This window comes from Centrocercus urophasianus, unplaced genomic scaffold (assembly GCF_019232065.1).
Source record: "Centrocercus urophasianus isolate 14NV4802_14NV808 unplaced genomic scaffold, USGS_Curo_1.0 seq_13, whole genome shotgun sequence".
NCBI lineage: Eukaryota > Metazoa > Chordata > Aves > Galliformes > Phasianidae > Centrocercus > Centrocercus urophasianus.
The window spans coordinates 38,326,083-38,340,156 of record NW_024884475.1 but is presented as its reverse complement, the minus strand read 5'-3'; the positions used below and the strand labels follow the sequence as shown (position 1 = coordinate 38,340,156).

At 41.8% G+C, this 14,074-nt stretch overlaps 1 protein-coding gene across 4 annotated transcripts in view; it reads right to left on the bottom strand.

Moving 5' to 3' along the window:
* CENPC (centromere protein C) overlaps nucleotides 1-14,074 on the bottom strand; it is a 90,715-nt gene that overhangs the window by 55,167 nt on the left and 21,474 nt on the right. Inside the window, exons 18-19 of one of the 4 annotated variants that reach the window (XR_006167767.1) lie at nucleotides 13,296-13,413; nucleotides 4,094-4,323 (exon numbers count right to left, since the gene is read on the bottom strand). The exons of 1 other annotated variant lie outside the window; for it this stretch is intronic. Coding sequence is in view for 2 of the 3 variants with exons in the window: in XM_042812443.1 (XP_042668377.1) it covers nucleotides 8,653-8,704 (52 nt within the window). In the remaining variant the exon portion in view is untranslated. Of the gene's footprint in view, nucleotides 1-4,093; nucleotides 4,324-7,761; nucleotides 8,705-13,295; nucleotides 13,414-14,074 lie in introns of those variants that run through there. 2 more of the 4 variants (XM_042812444.1, XM_042812443.1) reach the window with 2 other exon arrangements.

The following is a 14,074-nucleotide window of genomic DNA, read 5'->3' as shown; positions in this document are numbered from 1 at the left end:
TGAAAGACAGCAACTGTGATAAGCAGCGCTGCCTAGGTGTAAATTTAGTGACTAAAATCCCTTTGCTCCAGTTTCTATGGATATAAACAAGACGACAAGTCTCCTCAATCCATTCAAAACACAAATAATAATCAAAAGAAAGCACTAAGCACGATCACAGGAACAAACCTCTGAACAAGCAAGTCAGTGGAAAGCAGAAGGCTCAGTACAAAGACCTGAATAATGTAAAAGAGCAAATAATCTGTTGGACTGAGCAGAGAGCTTCCAAAACCAGAACCAGCTATAAAGCCAACACTGCCCCCAGCAGAACTGCACAAACAAAAAATGAATAGATACCTCCTGCATGGGAAAGGAAGGCAGGTTGCTGGTACATGCTGGCCTCCTTTGGTAGAGTACAAACCCGTGTGCATGCTGCCAACAGCTTGGCGCGGTGTTTCCCTCTGGTGCCTGTCTGTCTTCCGGAGCCCAGTGCAGTGCAGTGAGGTGTGCTCCCAGAACAGGATCTGTCACTGGCTACTGAACAAATCCAAAGAAACATCTCACTTGTTCATTCTGGTCAAATCATTTGCATTCCCCATTTACCTTCAAAGAGAGAAGGGAACGGATACCAACCACTATCCTGTCAATATTTTTGCCAGTTCCACCACTCACCTTGTATGAATGTGAGGGAGAAACTGAAATGTAACCAGCAGCAGGGAAAGTCAAAGCAGTACCAGGCTGCATCTTGCTCAAGTTCCCTCAACTCTGTACTGAGGACCCAAGTGCCTTTTCTCCCCAGATTTAGTAGAGAGCAACCTAAAGCAGCCTAAATGTTACATTGCAAGTTTAAAATAGTCAAACACGGGACTTCAAGCCTCTGAACCCTCAGAGCTGTATGAACTCTCTATAAATTATGCTTTGTTTCTTTTATGAGGGGGAAACAGTCAGAAGAAATGCATTTAATCTGAGCTATAAAGAGTTGCTCTCCACCTGCTACACAGAATGGGATCTCAGAGCACCACAAAACAGGTACACTGTCAGCAGGACCAGTGGGTGATGGAGCTTCACGAGGATGAGGTAGCACCAGAAGCAAAGTTACTGCAGCATAGGAAAGGTTTTTCCCTGGTGTCCAGAGAGGCAGGTAGACAGCTTTCCATACCTTGTCCTTTGACTTTCTTTGCACAATGTAACTCAATCTGCAGTTAATTTCTTAGGCTGCAAATCATTTGGCCCTGGTCTGATGTATATCTTGAAACATATGTGTGTGGATAATATCCAACTTGGAACAGAAAAGGGAAAAAAAAAAAAAGCACAAGCCTTAACAGATGAGTTTAAACTGCTTATCTGCAGAGGAGAAAGTTTTATTTTAGTAACAGCAGAATAACATGAGAAAGCAGTTAGTTCTACACCAGCAGACCACATACCAGCATAACCAATTTGCTTCCCACAGGAGAGAAGGATCTTTGTACCTGCAGGTACTGAAAGCACCAAAAGACTAACATGACAAAACCAATCCTGAGCTGCCAAAAGCATGCAATAAGTGTGACTTATAATGACCTCTTCTACCACCACCAGACAATGCAGAACTTCTGAGGCAACTCTCGAGCTCTGGATATAAGCATTTGCTTTTATATCCACCACATCTCAAGGCACAAATGTTCAGAATTAGATAATAACAGGGCAACAGTTCTATAGCTTGTGGTGCATTTGGTGCCAATAAGTTATATACTGTACCTGGAACTGAGCTACAGGGTAACCACTCTAGACCACTGCATAACCTGTCTCCTTCCTCTGTGTGGCAGCACAAACCAGCAGATTGGGATAATTTTGGACACTGGTACCGCCACTGTGACCCTGAGCTCTTGTGCAATCTCAGGTCACTTCTGCTGTGACAGGGGACTCTAAGTTCTGGATATTCCCAAATTCCTAATATTCTCACGTCTTAGTATTTACCTGCCACACGTGCTGCAGCCTGGGAGATGAAAAGGGTTTAGCGTACACAATTGAGACAGTTGGTCACTCCTCTGTCTGAGGCACAAACTGGTCTTAGTATTTAGCAGCAGCAAAACTGTTACCTTAGACCGGTACACTGTTGCTTAAGAAGATGTGTTACTGCTTGAAGAACGATTTCCCTTTATGTCCATAAATGCATTCCAAGTAGCTTGCACTTTGGTTTCCATGCACTAAGATAAAAAGTTGAATTTTACTACATGCAGAAGAAATATACCCTTCACCTTCTTTCATGCCCTACAAATTGTCCACTTTACCTGTTAATCGCACCTTAAAACTTACGAAACATTTTGGACCTTCCACTGACATGGATCTCATTTCTGGTCACTGGAAGAACTGAAAAGACACCCCACAGTCCTTTCCTCCCCCAAAAAGATAATCAGTACAGAGATACAAGACAAAGACTTGTTGCTACCTAAAAATTAAAGCTGAGTCAATTTACAGATTTCACTAGAACTTCTACGTAGTTATGATTGAGTCTAATAGGTACAGGAAGGACATGTTCTGACTGATTCAAGTTTAAGGTAAGTCAAAGAAAAAGGTGCATTACTTCCTGCTTAGCAAAATGCAGTATGTTATATACGTGGTTACTGCTTTGTTTCTGTCCGATGCATTGATTTGACCCAATTAAAAGAAACCCAATGTTATGGATTGTTCCAGATGAAGGCATCTCCGCTCCTACTTACAACACTGTGGAAAAGAAAAGCAGTAATGATTCCTCGTGTTAGACCACAAGCACAGGAGAGCATGACCCTGACTGAATATCCAAGGGAAGGGAAGAGTCCTGAGATTCATTTCCTGCTCAAGGGACTCAACAAAGCAACCTAATCAGCAGCTCGAAAGAACAAAACAGCACTTGAATCAGTTTTAGGCTCTTTGTGCAAACACAGCATCCCCTTCCCACATCCCATGCTGGTGGGTACATGCACACACTTCCCAGACAGGCAAAAGCGGCAGAATACAGAATGAGTTTTATGTAGGCTGAGGTCTTAACCCAAAGCCTGATTCTCCATCGCTTTAATTGTAAATATTACCTGGAATTGAAACAGGGCTTCAAGAACTGCAGGTACAAAGTCTGGTCTTCAACGAGGCCCTTCCTGGCAAAATGCTAACCAGCGTTGTAAGGGCATAGTTGATGGGAGTTAACAGAACATTCCAAGAGTGGAAAATTCCTCTTGCTCTTTTCTTTTTTCTTCCCATAGCATTTAAATACCTCAGTACACTATCATTTTTAGCATAGGTCACTGTTGCTCAGGAGAACATTTATTCTCACTCTCCTACCCTCAAAATTTTTTTCTATAATGTCAGAATGGTTTTAATACTGTTCCAAACTCCAAAGTTTTAAATGTCAGACAAGCCTACAACACTTAGTTTACAGTAAGAACAACAAGTTGAGCTGTGGCAAAAGTGCATTATAAACAAACAAACACAAAAACCCACACTAACTGCCAATGCTATGCACTATATACTTGAGCCCAAACTGGATTTTAAATCTTTTCCTAGAGAGACCTACTTTTGCTACTGACATTAATATTTTTGAGAAAATGTGTGAGTTGCTGTAGAATTAATAGTAGATCTATGTAGATTGAAATTCCCAAGAGATTAAAAAACAAACAAACAAACAAACAAACTAAAAGCTGACACTCCTGGCAAATATAAAACTCGTGGACAAGTTGTCAAACATCAGATCTCAAGAGCACTAAAAGATTATGACAATGCAGAAGTTCAGTTCTGTTCATGATTTACCTCTAAACTAAAAGATCCTACAACATTATAAGCTGGAGCTCCTGTATACCTATGGCAGTAACACCAGAACCAAAGCCACAGTCAGGAACACTGTTTTTCAAAGACAATCTGGCAAATTGGCATATTTAACTTCCAAACTTCTTTTAGAAATTTGAGCAACTCCACTGAAACAGTTAACAGATTCACTGTTGATGCTCTTGTAACCACTCAATGTTATACATCATACATTATTTACAAGTCAAGCTCCTCATTTTCACGCAATTACTTGCAATTTCAACCTTTCATCAACTACCAGAAAGTTCACTTTTAAATGATTTAGAAAGGCAAAGAAATCAAAATGGGTTTGTATTATTTAACATTTATTGACAAGAAGGAAAAACTAATTTGTAACAAACCACATATTTACAATTTACAGAGGAGGAAAATACTCTTAAGACCAATGAAACTACACGCTCCAGTACTGGGACATATTTCTACCTGGATGGTAGTTAACAGTGTTCTTTAGAACTCCCTCCCATTAGATGATCTTCAGTCTGAAGGTGAACCTAGGGGGAAGAGGGCTCCGACAACACGCTTCCTGCAATTGGTCTAAAAAACAAAAAGAATAGAAATAAGCTCATCCAAATTAAGACAATTTTCAGTTACAAAATAATAGTGAAACATCTCTGTGCCATAGTGTTAGTTACTGCCAGTAACAACTTCCTATTCTCTTCACAGCAGCAAAGGTTTTAGAGCATCCACATATTCCAATGGCAAATCAATAAGAATATTAGTGTCAAATAATAATTATGACTTGAAAAAAAGCACATTAGTCTAATTCAATTAAACACACTCTCTAACAAACTGGTTCCTCTGTATGAAGTTTGGAGCTGTCAAAGCTACACGTGGCTGGAACACTTTTTCCACGACCAGGATGTTTTTCACATGCACTATGGGGACGCTATCTACTTCTACATTATGTATAAGCTTTGACTGGCAGACCCGTGAGTGTTGATTTAACAGGTAGATTTTGCTAATTGTGTGCCCCAAAATTCGAGCATCCAGCAGCCATTGCTCTCAGTGTAATCTTTAACAGTTCACTCTATCATTTTCCAGAGGCTGGTGCATGATAAGGGACACGATACACCCACTCAGTACCATGCTCCTTGGCCCAGGTGTCTACAAGGCTGTTTCAGAAATGAGTCCCATTATCTGATTCAATTCTATCTGGGGTGCCATGTCACCATAAGACTTGCTTTTCAAAGCCAAAGGTCACTTGATATAGAGTTTACAATCAGACTGTAATCCAGAATACACATACTCCGAAAGTCCACAACACCAAAGGAAGCTCATGGAAATTTTTTGCTAGTTGCTTTGGATAGAGCAGTTATTTTGTTGATCGTATCCATAAGGACCTGATGATATCTATTCTGCCATTTTATTCCTAAGAACTGGACCACCCTCCCATGCAGTTCCCTTGACCTTCCTTTGTTTTATGGCAAAGTTGGCTTCCAGAATTTGGATTATTTTCTTCCCTTCCTCAAAAACTTCCTCTGCTATGCTGCCCCACATGATGATATCATCAATGTACTGCAGGTGTTCAGGAGCTTCCCTCTTTTCCAAATCTGCCTGGATCAGCCCATGGTAAATGGCAGGGCTGTTTCCTCCTCTGGAGTAGTTGATTCCAGGTGTACTGGATACTCCTCCAAGTGAAAGCTAACTGTGGCTTGCACTCTGCTGCCAGAGGAATTGAGAAAAACATGCTGGCAGTGTGAGTAATGGCAAACAGCCAGTGATCCTGAAGGGCCACACACAGCTCACAGCCTACTCAGTCCAGGTTCTTCTTCAGACACCAGAGAAATCACAACAGAAGAATTCTCGATCAGAAAAGTCAAGCAGCAACAAGGTGTGAAAGGGCATATGACCCCATGTCAGCCAGATACCACGCGTAGTGAAGTGCACTGCCTCCCTGGGGCCCAGGTCAAGGATATTACTATGAGACTCTCTGGTCTGGTTTGCCCCTCTGATCATTATCCTCCACTGACAGTTCAGGCGGGCAGACATTAAATCACTGAAAGAAGCCTGAGGGCTATCAAAAAGGACCTCATGGGTCTGGAGCAGTTAATGGACAGTGCAGGAGTACAGGTGGTGCTTTCAACTATCCCTTCATGCGGCAGCGAGGGATAATGAGAGGAGCAGAAAAACCCTTGTGATAAATACCTGGTTAAGAAGCAGATGCCACCACAGGAATTTTGGCTTCATCGATCATGGGACGGCTTACTCTGTGCCAGCCTGATGGCTGCTGAGGAGGTCTGCTTGTATAAAAGGGGGAAAAGAATTCTGGCCCAGAAGCTGTCAGAGCTCATTGACAGGGCTTTAAACTAGGTTTGAAGGAGAAAAGGGATGATAGTGAGCCTGCCCACAACACAGGATATCATAGCTAAGTTAAAAGGACAAGGTGGTTTGATGATGAAGGGAACAGAGAGACTGAAGGTAAACACTACAAACGAATTAAGGAGTTATCCTCCAAGAAGGTAACAAGAACAGCTGCCCAGCTGAAGTGCCTCTACACCAACATCCACAGATTGGGAAACAAACTGGAGTTGGAAGCCACTGTGCTACTGGAAAACCATGATGCAGTTGCTATCACAGAAATCCGGTGGCATGATTCCCATGACCAGAGTGTGGCTGTTGATGGTTACAAGCTGTTCAGAAGGGACAGGCAAGGAAGAAGAGGAGGTGGCATCAGCCTCTGCATCAAGGAAAGAATAAAACACGAAGAGATTGACCCTAAAAAATGGCTATAAGCAAGTCCAAAGCCTACAAGTCAGAGTTAGAGACTGTGGCAAAAAGGGGAGCCTTGTGGTTGGGGTTTACTACAGGCCGCCTGATCAAGTGGAGCCTCTTGATTAAACCTTTCTCCAGCTACAGGAGGGCTCACGTGCACAGGCTCTCACCTTGTTGGGGGACTTCAACCACCCAGATATCTGCTGGAAAAGTAGCACGGTGAGCTAAAGGTGATTCAGGGGGCTCCTGGACTGTACTGAGGATAACTTCATGAGATAAGTAGCAGTCCCACCAAGGGAGAAAACAGTGCTGGACCTTTTGCACTTAGTTTGAATGAACTGATTGATAACACAAGGATAGGAGGCTGCTGAGCCATACTGACCATACAAATTGTGGAGTTCATGTTCTTGAGGAATATAAGACAGATAAAGAGTAAAATCAGGAAGCTTAATTTTAGGAAAGTCAAATTTCAGCTCTTCACGGAGTCAGTCAACAAAACCCCTTAGGAATCAGTCCTCGAGGACAAGGGAGCACAGCAGAGCTTTAAGAAAGCTTTCCTTTGGGCACACTAGCTCTTTATCCCCAAGTGAAGGAAGTCAGGAAAGAAAAGCAGAAGGCCAGCATGGCTGAACCAGGACCCACTTGTCAAACTGCAGAGCAATAAGAAAATGCACAGGCAGTAGAAGCAGCGACAGGTACCACAGGAAGAGTATAAGGAACCTGCTAGGCTGTGGAGGGATGGGGTCAGGAAAGTCAAGGCCCAACTGGAACCAGACTTAAGGAAAGAAGGGTAAGAAAGGCTTCAATAGGTACATCAACCAGAAAAGGAAAGCCCAAGACAGCATATCACCCCTTACTGAGCAACATAGTTAGGCTGGTAACAACAGAAAAGGAGAAGGCTGAGGTAACAATATTTTTGCCAGTCCTACTGAAAAAAAACCTGGTGGTATTGGTGCACTGGAAGGTGAACACAAGCCACTAGTGTGCCCTCTCAGCCCAGAGAGCCAACTGTACCCAGGGCTGCATCAAAAGAAGCATGGCCTGCAGGTCAAGGGAGGTGATCTTACCCCTCTCCTCTGCACTGGTGAGACCTCACCTGGAGAGCTGTACCCAGATGTGGAGTCCTCAATACATGGACCTGTTGAAACACTTCCAGAGGAGGACCACAAAAATGATCCAAGGGATGAAACACCGCTCCTACAAAGACAGGCTGAGAGAGTGCCTGTTCAGCCTGGAGAAGGCTTTGAGGTGACCTGATAGCAGCCTTTCAATACCTAAAATGGGGCTATAAAAAAAGAAGGGGACAGATTCTTTAGCAGGGTCTGCTATAACAAGACAAGGGCAAATTGCTTCAAACTGTAAGAGGGAATAGTTAGACGGGATTTCAGAAGTTTTTTAAAGTAAAGGTAGTGAAGCATTGGGACAAGTTGCCCAGAGGTGGTGGATGCCCCATCTCTGAAGACATTCAATGTCAGGCTGGACAGGGCTCCAAGCACTGCATGTAGCTGTAAGCACCCCTGTTCATTGCAGGGGAATTGGGCTAGATGACCTTTAAAGGTCCCTTCCAACTCAAACAATTCTATGATTCCATGATATTTGTGCTCATGCAAATCCGCAACAGTGGGCACATGCTTCCATGCTAGACCTCTGTGCCAAAAGCATTCCCACAGGTAACAGGAATGAAGATGTAAGAGCAGGTGAATGCCTGCTCTAGGCTGCCAACATAAAATCAGGACATGGCGTGGTGCCTAAGCGATGGCAGAGCCACAGAAAAATTGTGCCAAGGCAAAAGATATCACCAGCATGCTGAATTAGTGCTACAAGAGGTGCAGAAAGCACACGTTGATGCTCTGTGTTATGCTTGGCCAGGTGAAATGGCATTGAAAAGGATTCTTTTAGCAATGCAGAGCCAGCCTCGTGCTTGAGGGATGTGGTTCAAGGACAACCATGTGTGCCTGGAGAGGTGTCAGTTCCGCTTCTGCAGTCCGAAAAAAGGCAGATGACAATGATAAACACCTTGCCAGTAATGTCCTAAGCCAACCTTCTTGGGATTAAAACTATGAAGTCTTTAAGAGGACAGAGGCCAAAGGAAGCATTGCATCACTTCACTCAGCACGAGAACTGGGAGCGTTGCCAGGCCTTGTACAAAGCTCAAAGGAGAGGAGCCAGAGGATCACCTCTGAAATAATTCAAATATCTGGAACTGAATTAGAAAAGTAATAGTCACTGCAAACAGCACTAACCTAAAAAAAAAAAAAAAAAAGAGACCTTTGAAGAGGGCACTGGAATACTCCCCCTCCCCCAAATTACTTCAGGCAGCAAAACAAAAAATGCAGGAAGAGAATATTCTAACTTGATACAGGATGTGAGAGAATTGAGATGGTGGCAAATGAATGCCTCCTTACACAGCCACTACAAGGAGCAAAAGGAGAGACAAAAAGACACACCTTGAACAGATAAGGCAAGGTAACAACTGCCAGCTTGCATAGCAGGATACAGCGCATCACACTGGTAGCATGTGTGTATAGATTTCCACAAAGAAAAGGAAGTTGTGATCAACATTTTTGTAATATACATACTACTTTTTAGTATTACAGTTTCAGGAATAATTTGAGTTCAAGAAAAATCAAGAGAAAAACCTGGACACTTAAGCAAGTTCTTAAACCATGCATACATCCAATACGTTAAAAAAATGTACATCTGCACACATAGTCATATGGAAATGGCCAAGGAGAGGTGGAAGATTGGGGCATGCACCTCATTTGCAGCCCTCAGCATCTTGCCAGAGTTGAGCTTTGCAGCAAAACAAATGCAAGCTTAAAAAACCCTTCAGAAGAATAGCTAAATTACTTTCAGTAAAAACAGTATTACTGTAAGCAGTAAGCCCCTCTTCCTTCTCTTTTTTTCCCCTCATCGGGAAACACAAGTATGTCATGCGATGCGGCAGCGTGGGTGTTAGATGTAAGCAACAGAAGCCATTTCATGACAAGGTAATGACTTCTGTGAACTTAAGTGCTCTTAGCAACCAAACAAAATGAAGCTGTTATAAATTCTGATGAGATAATCCACTCAAAGTAATTTGTTTGGAAAGGTTAAATAGGATGCTAAGATGGTACACTGCTGAACAAAGAGGCAAAAAAAAAAAAAAAAAAAAAAAAAAATCAAACATTTAGTGCTGCTTTTTCTTCAAAACATATTGAGACTTTTATTGCTAGCTAGAATTCTGCTCAAGTCAGGCAGCCGTGTTCAGATTCCCACACCAGCTTTTGCATTAAGTTACACTAAGAGTGCACAGTAAAGCTGAGTTGCTTAAGAAGCAAACGTGTTCTAATATGAAGAAAATCAGCCATAATAAAGTCAGAAAGCATTTGCTGGATGCAGAAAGGCCTCTGCAATTATCACTTAATTGTCCTTCATGGGCCAATACTGGGAGTCTCATACTTTCCCCTTAAGGTTGATCCCTCCTTCAGCACTTCTTCTTAACCGGCTACTTAATTAGTCTTCCTTCCTGGACTTAATTGTAAATTTGTTTTGATTAATTAGCCTCAGAGCTGACTTAGCGCTTACTGAAATACAGGAGAAGTGCTTAGTTTCTTCAGCTTATAGCCTACTGTACCCTATGGGAGCCCCTGCTTTGTCAGCATTAAAATTTCCAGTTCAGATTGTGGAAGAACTTTTTCGTAATTAGTTTCCTTCATTGTAATTACCCCCTCCGTAATACAACACAAAAGTGGTGATAAAGAAAGGCCAAGATTTAATACGTTCACGTCTCTTGTCCAGAGGATTCTATTTCATGTTTACTAGTTCAATCTTCTAACTCTAGTCAAGCTAAATGCAACTCATCACAGCACTAACCCAATCCCAAGCCAAGAGAGTAAGCTGCCAGCAAGACACCTGCATTCTGATGGCACCAACACCAGAAAGGTTTCCCTCCCCTTCAGAAAAGTCATGTTCTGCTACTGAATTTCATGGAAAACCCTTAGTGCAACCCTAGGCAAGCCAGTCTGCCACAACTTTGGACACCAGAACACTTATTTGAGAAGCAGTGTAGCTCTTCATTATGTTCACATCTCTCATACCATTCCTCTCCCTCTTTACACCATGTTGATACCAGAAGACACCCACATGGTGATACCTTATCTCTGATATTTTGATCCATTCTTGCTTCAGCTAATGATGCAGGAAAGGGCAACTTCCACACAAGCATGTAAAAACACTGAGATAAGTGATGTGCATCATCAGCAATCCTACTGTAATGAGTTTATTATTTATTTGAAGTTTTGGCAATTGAAAGTGTTCGGGGGAACAAAAGAAAGGGTGCTGCAGGAGCAGCCTCTGAGAAAGGAATGAGAAAGCTGTGAGACAAACAGATCTGCAATCAGTGCAGGAGCAGCAGGCAAATCCTGAAGGAGGCCACAGCCCATGGAGAGTTCCTGCAGGTGCAGGACTCGGGCTGGAGCTGCAGTCCATCAAGAGGAGCCCAAGATGGAACAGATGATCCATCAGGAACTTTGGTCCTTGGGGATCTCTGCTGGAGCAGTCCATTCCTGAAGGACTGCACCTGTGGTATTGTTCCCTGCTAGAGCAAGGGGGGGAGGGGGGCAAGGAGAATGCAACAGGAGAAACTAAGTAGTATGGACCCTACTGTTCAGCTCAAGTAAGAGCGAAGAAGGAATTGTGAGCATAGCTCACCTTTCTGAGGAGAAGGGAAAAGGTGTTTTTAGTTTTAATTTTCACTGTCCTACTCTTATTTTTGACTTGCAGTAATTTAACCTTCCCAACTTAAGTCTGTTTGGGCTATGATGGTAATTGGTGAGTAATCCCCCTGTCCTTATGTCAAGTTGGGAGCTTTTTCATCTTTCTTTCTCCTTCTGCCCTGCTGAGGGAGAGGAGTGAGAGACTGTGGCTGGCTGCTGGCCAAGGTCAACCCACTGCACCTACTCATTTTATAAACTTCCCACACAGCTATCAAGAGCACTGCAATTCTTCAGTTTCCAAATTTAGAAGTCCTTACCTATCAAGCTGCAAAGAGAAGCGTAAAATCTTACTTATCTTTTTCTGTGAACACTTAGATTTACATCTCAATTCAACAGACTGAGAAAATATACACTTGGCTTCCTTCAGCTCATTTCATTTATTGCTTGTCTTGTGCCCTAAACAAGAAAAGACTACAGAAATGCAAAGCACATGGAGTTTTACAGTCTTTTGTGTATCTTTGCTTGGGTACAGCAGCTCAAATGAAGGAAAAAAAAGAACACAGGTTTATTGTTGGGGCTCAAGAATACTGAGCAACTCCCGTAACATGTTCATTCCGTAATGCTAAGCAGCCAACTGTTTTGACTGGTGCCAACTATTTGTTTTCATTTTCAAACTGGACCATAGAAATCAGTTTAATTGTGAATTCTAAAGGAAGGTTTTCCTATATGACTAGAGAAATGCGTCAGCGAGAGCTCTTCTGACTCAGCCCGTGAGCACCCACATAAAGCAATAGGATATTAAGGTGCTCACTTGCAGCCGTCAACGCCATGAGAGCCACGTTCCACACACTGCAGATGGATGTATTGATGGAGTCAATCACTGCTTAAATGCTGTATTACAATACACATCATGCAGTAGAGCGTATCACGAGAAAGGCAAGAAACATTTCTTCATGCTGAAATGCATTTTTAGCTATTACAAAAATGAGGAAAATGCTCGTTAGTTTATATTGTATTCCTCAGATGTTAATTTAATTACAGATAACTAATTCAGGTGCGTACTCGAAAAAATAGAAGGAATTGTATATGCACTTCAAAAGTCTGTTTTATCACTGCTGTTTATTTCTCTGTAATCACTCAGCTCACATTCTCCTATGTTGTGTTTACCAAGTAATATAAATATGGATGCACACACATCTGATGGCTTTGCAACCATTCTCCTGCATCCTCCTTCAAATTACACAGAAAAGCTTTCTTCACTAAGACAAACAATTTTATAAGAAAATGAAATCCTGAAAACATTAGATTTTTCTAAAGAACCTAATAAACACCAAGTCCTTTTTCTCAAAGGAAGCCACAGCCTTGAAAAAAATCTAACTTTTCCACTGTGGAGTCATTGCCAGTTAAGCTCCCTTAACGTGTTTCTAGGTTGCTATCAAAACACTCACCACAGGACACATTTACCATCCAACATTAAGTTTCAGCTCTCTCAACTACTGCTGACAGAAAGTAATGAGTTAACATTTTAAACCAGAGTTCCTCAAAGAACAGTCTATGTACCCAAGTAGCAGCAGAGCATCCCGACTTGAGTTCACAGCACATAACGCCAGCTAACAATTTGAGCATAACAAAGCAATTACAAACCTGGCTCCGATCCCTACTACTGTTAGAGATATTTTCTGTATTCTACTATAAACAAAACGTTGTGCTATCTGAACTGAATATATGAACCACTGAAGTCTAGGAAATAATTTAAGCACTGTTTTAAAAGCTGCAATGTGGAAAAAGCATTAGAGAGACCCTAAAAATATATATTTAAGCTACAGCCCACAACATGTTCTGCATGGGCTATTTCCTTAGCATTTTACCCAGTCCAGACTTCACCACATATCTGTTTGAAACCATCATAGTAGTCTGTGGAAACTGGATTACTAAACAAAGTAGAAAATACACCAATTAAAAGAATCACTTATTGGCAGGAAGAAAAATGCTAAGTTCTCAGATTTCAGAGGGATTTTTCATATTAATTTCTTTGCAATATCTCTTCCATCAAAGGAAAAACAGGAACTGCCAAAGGTTACCAGTAGTCTGACATACACAGCAATGTAGGAAGCAGGAGCCACAGCAAGACCAAGCAGAGGTGAAACATCAACTTTTTCCTTCCAATGACCAGTTCTCATTTGCCACACTGCACAACTCAGCACCCACAGGAGCCCTGGAATGCAAACAGAACTTTGCAACTCAAGCTGTAGATTCTCCTCCATTTCCATTTCCATGTACTACAAGACATCAAGTGTCAAGTTAAAACAAAAAATGCAGTCTAGACAATGGGGAAACAATCTAGCACAACTCAGCTCCTGCTGTGCACTACTGTTTTTAAAAAAAAAAAGTTGCAGACACACACAACTGTGTGTGTCTGCAACTAGTTCAACTTGCATGCTAACAGAATGAACTTTGCAAGGTTCAGTGCCAAATTCTAATGTTAATGGAAACTGATAACAGAATTCAATTGACTTTACCTGCATTTGTAACACACTCTTCTTCCCAAAAGAATTCACAAAAGCCAAACCCTACTGAGTATGGATATTAGTCAAGGACAAACAGCTGTGCTTGAAGCACCATCTAGTGGCAAATAGTGGAATTGTTCCTTTAGATAAGGCAAGATTAAGAACTTTGTTGTACTTTGTAAAAAAGTGAATTTCCATTTTCTCTTTTCCTTCCCAAAATAAGATATTTTTCCTATAATGATAGAACATTGGAGCCACTTAAACTACTTTACAAAATCATGCTCTGTTTTCACTGCAGACCTAAAGATACTTCTTAGTCAACTTGCAGCAAAATACAAGTTATGTGACTATTTCTTTAGTTTAAACTAA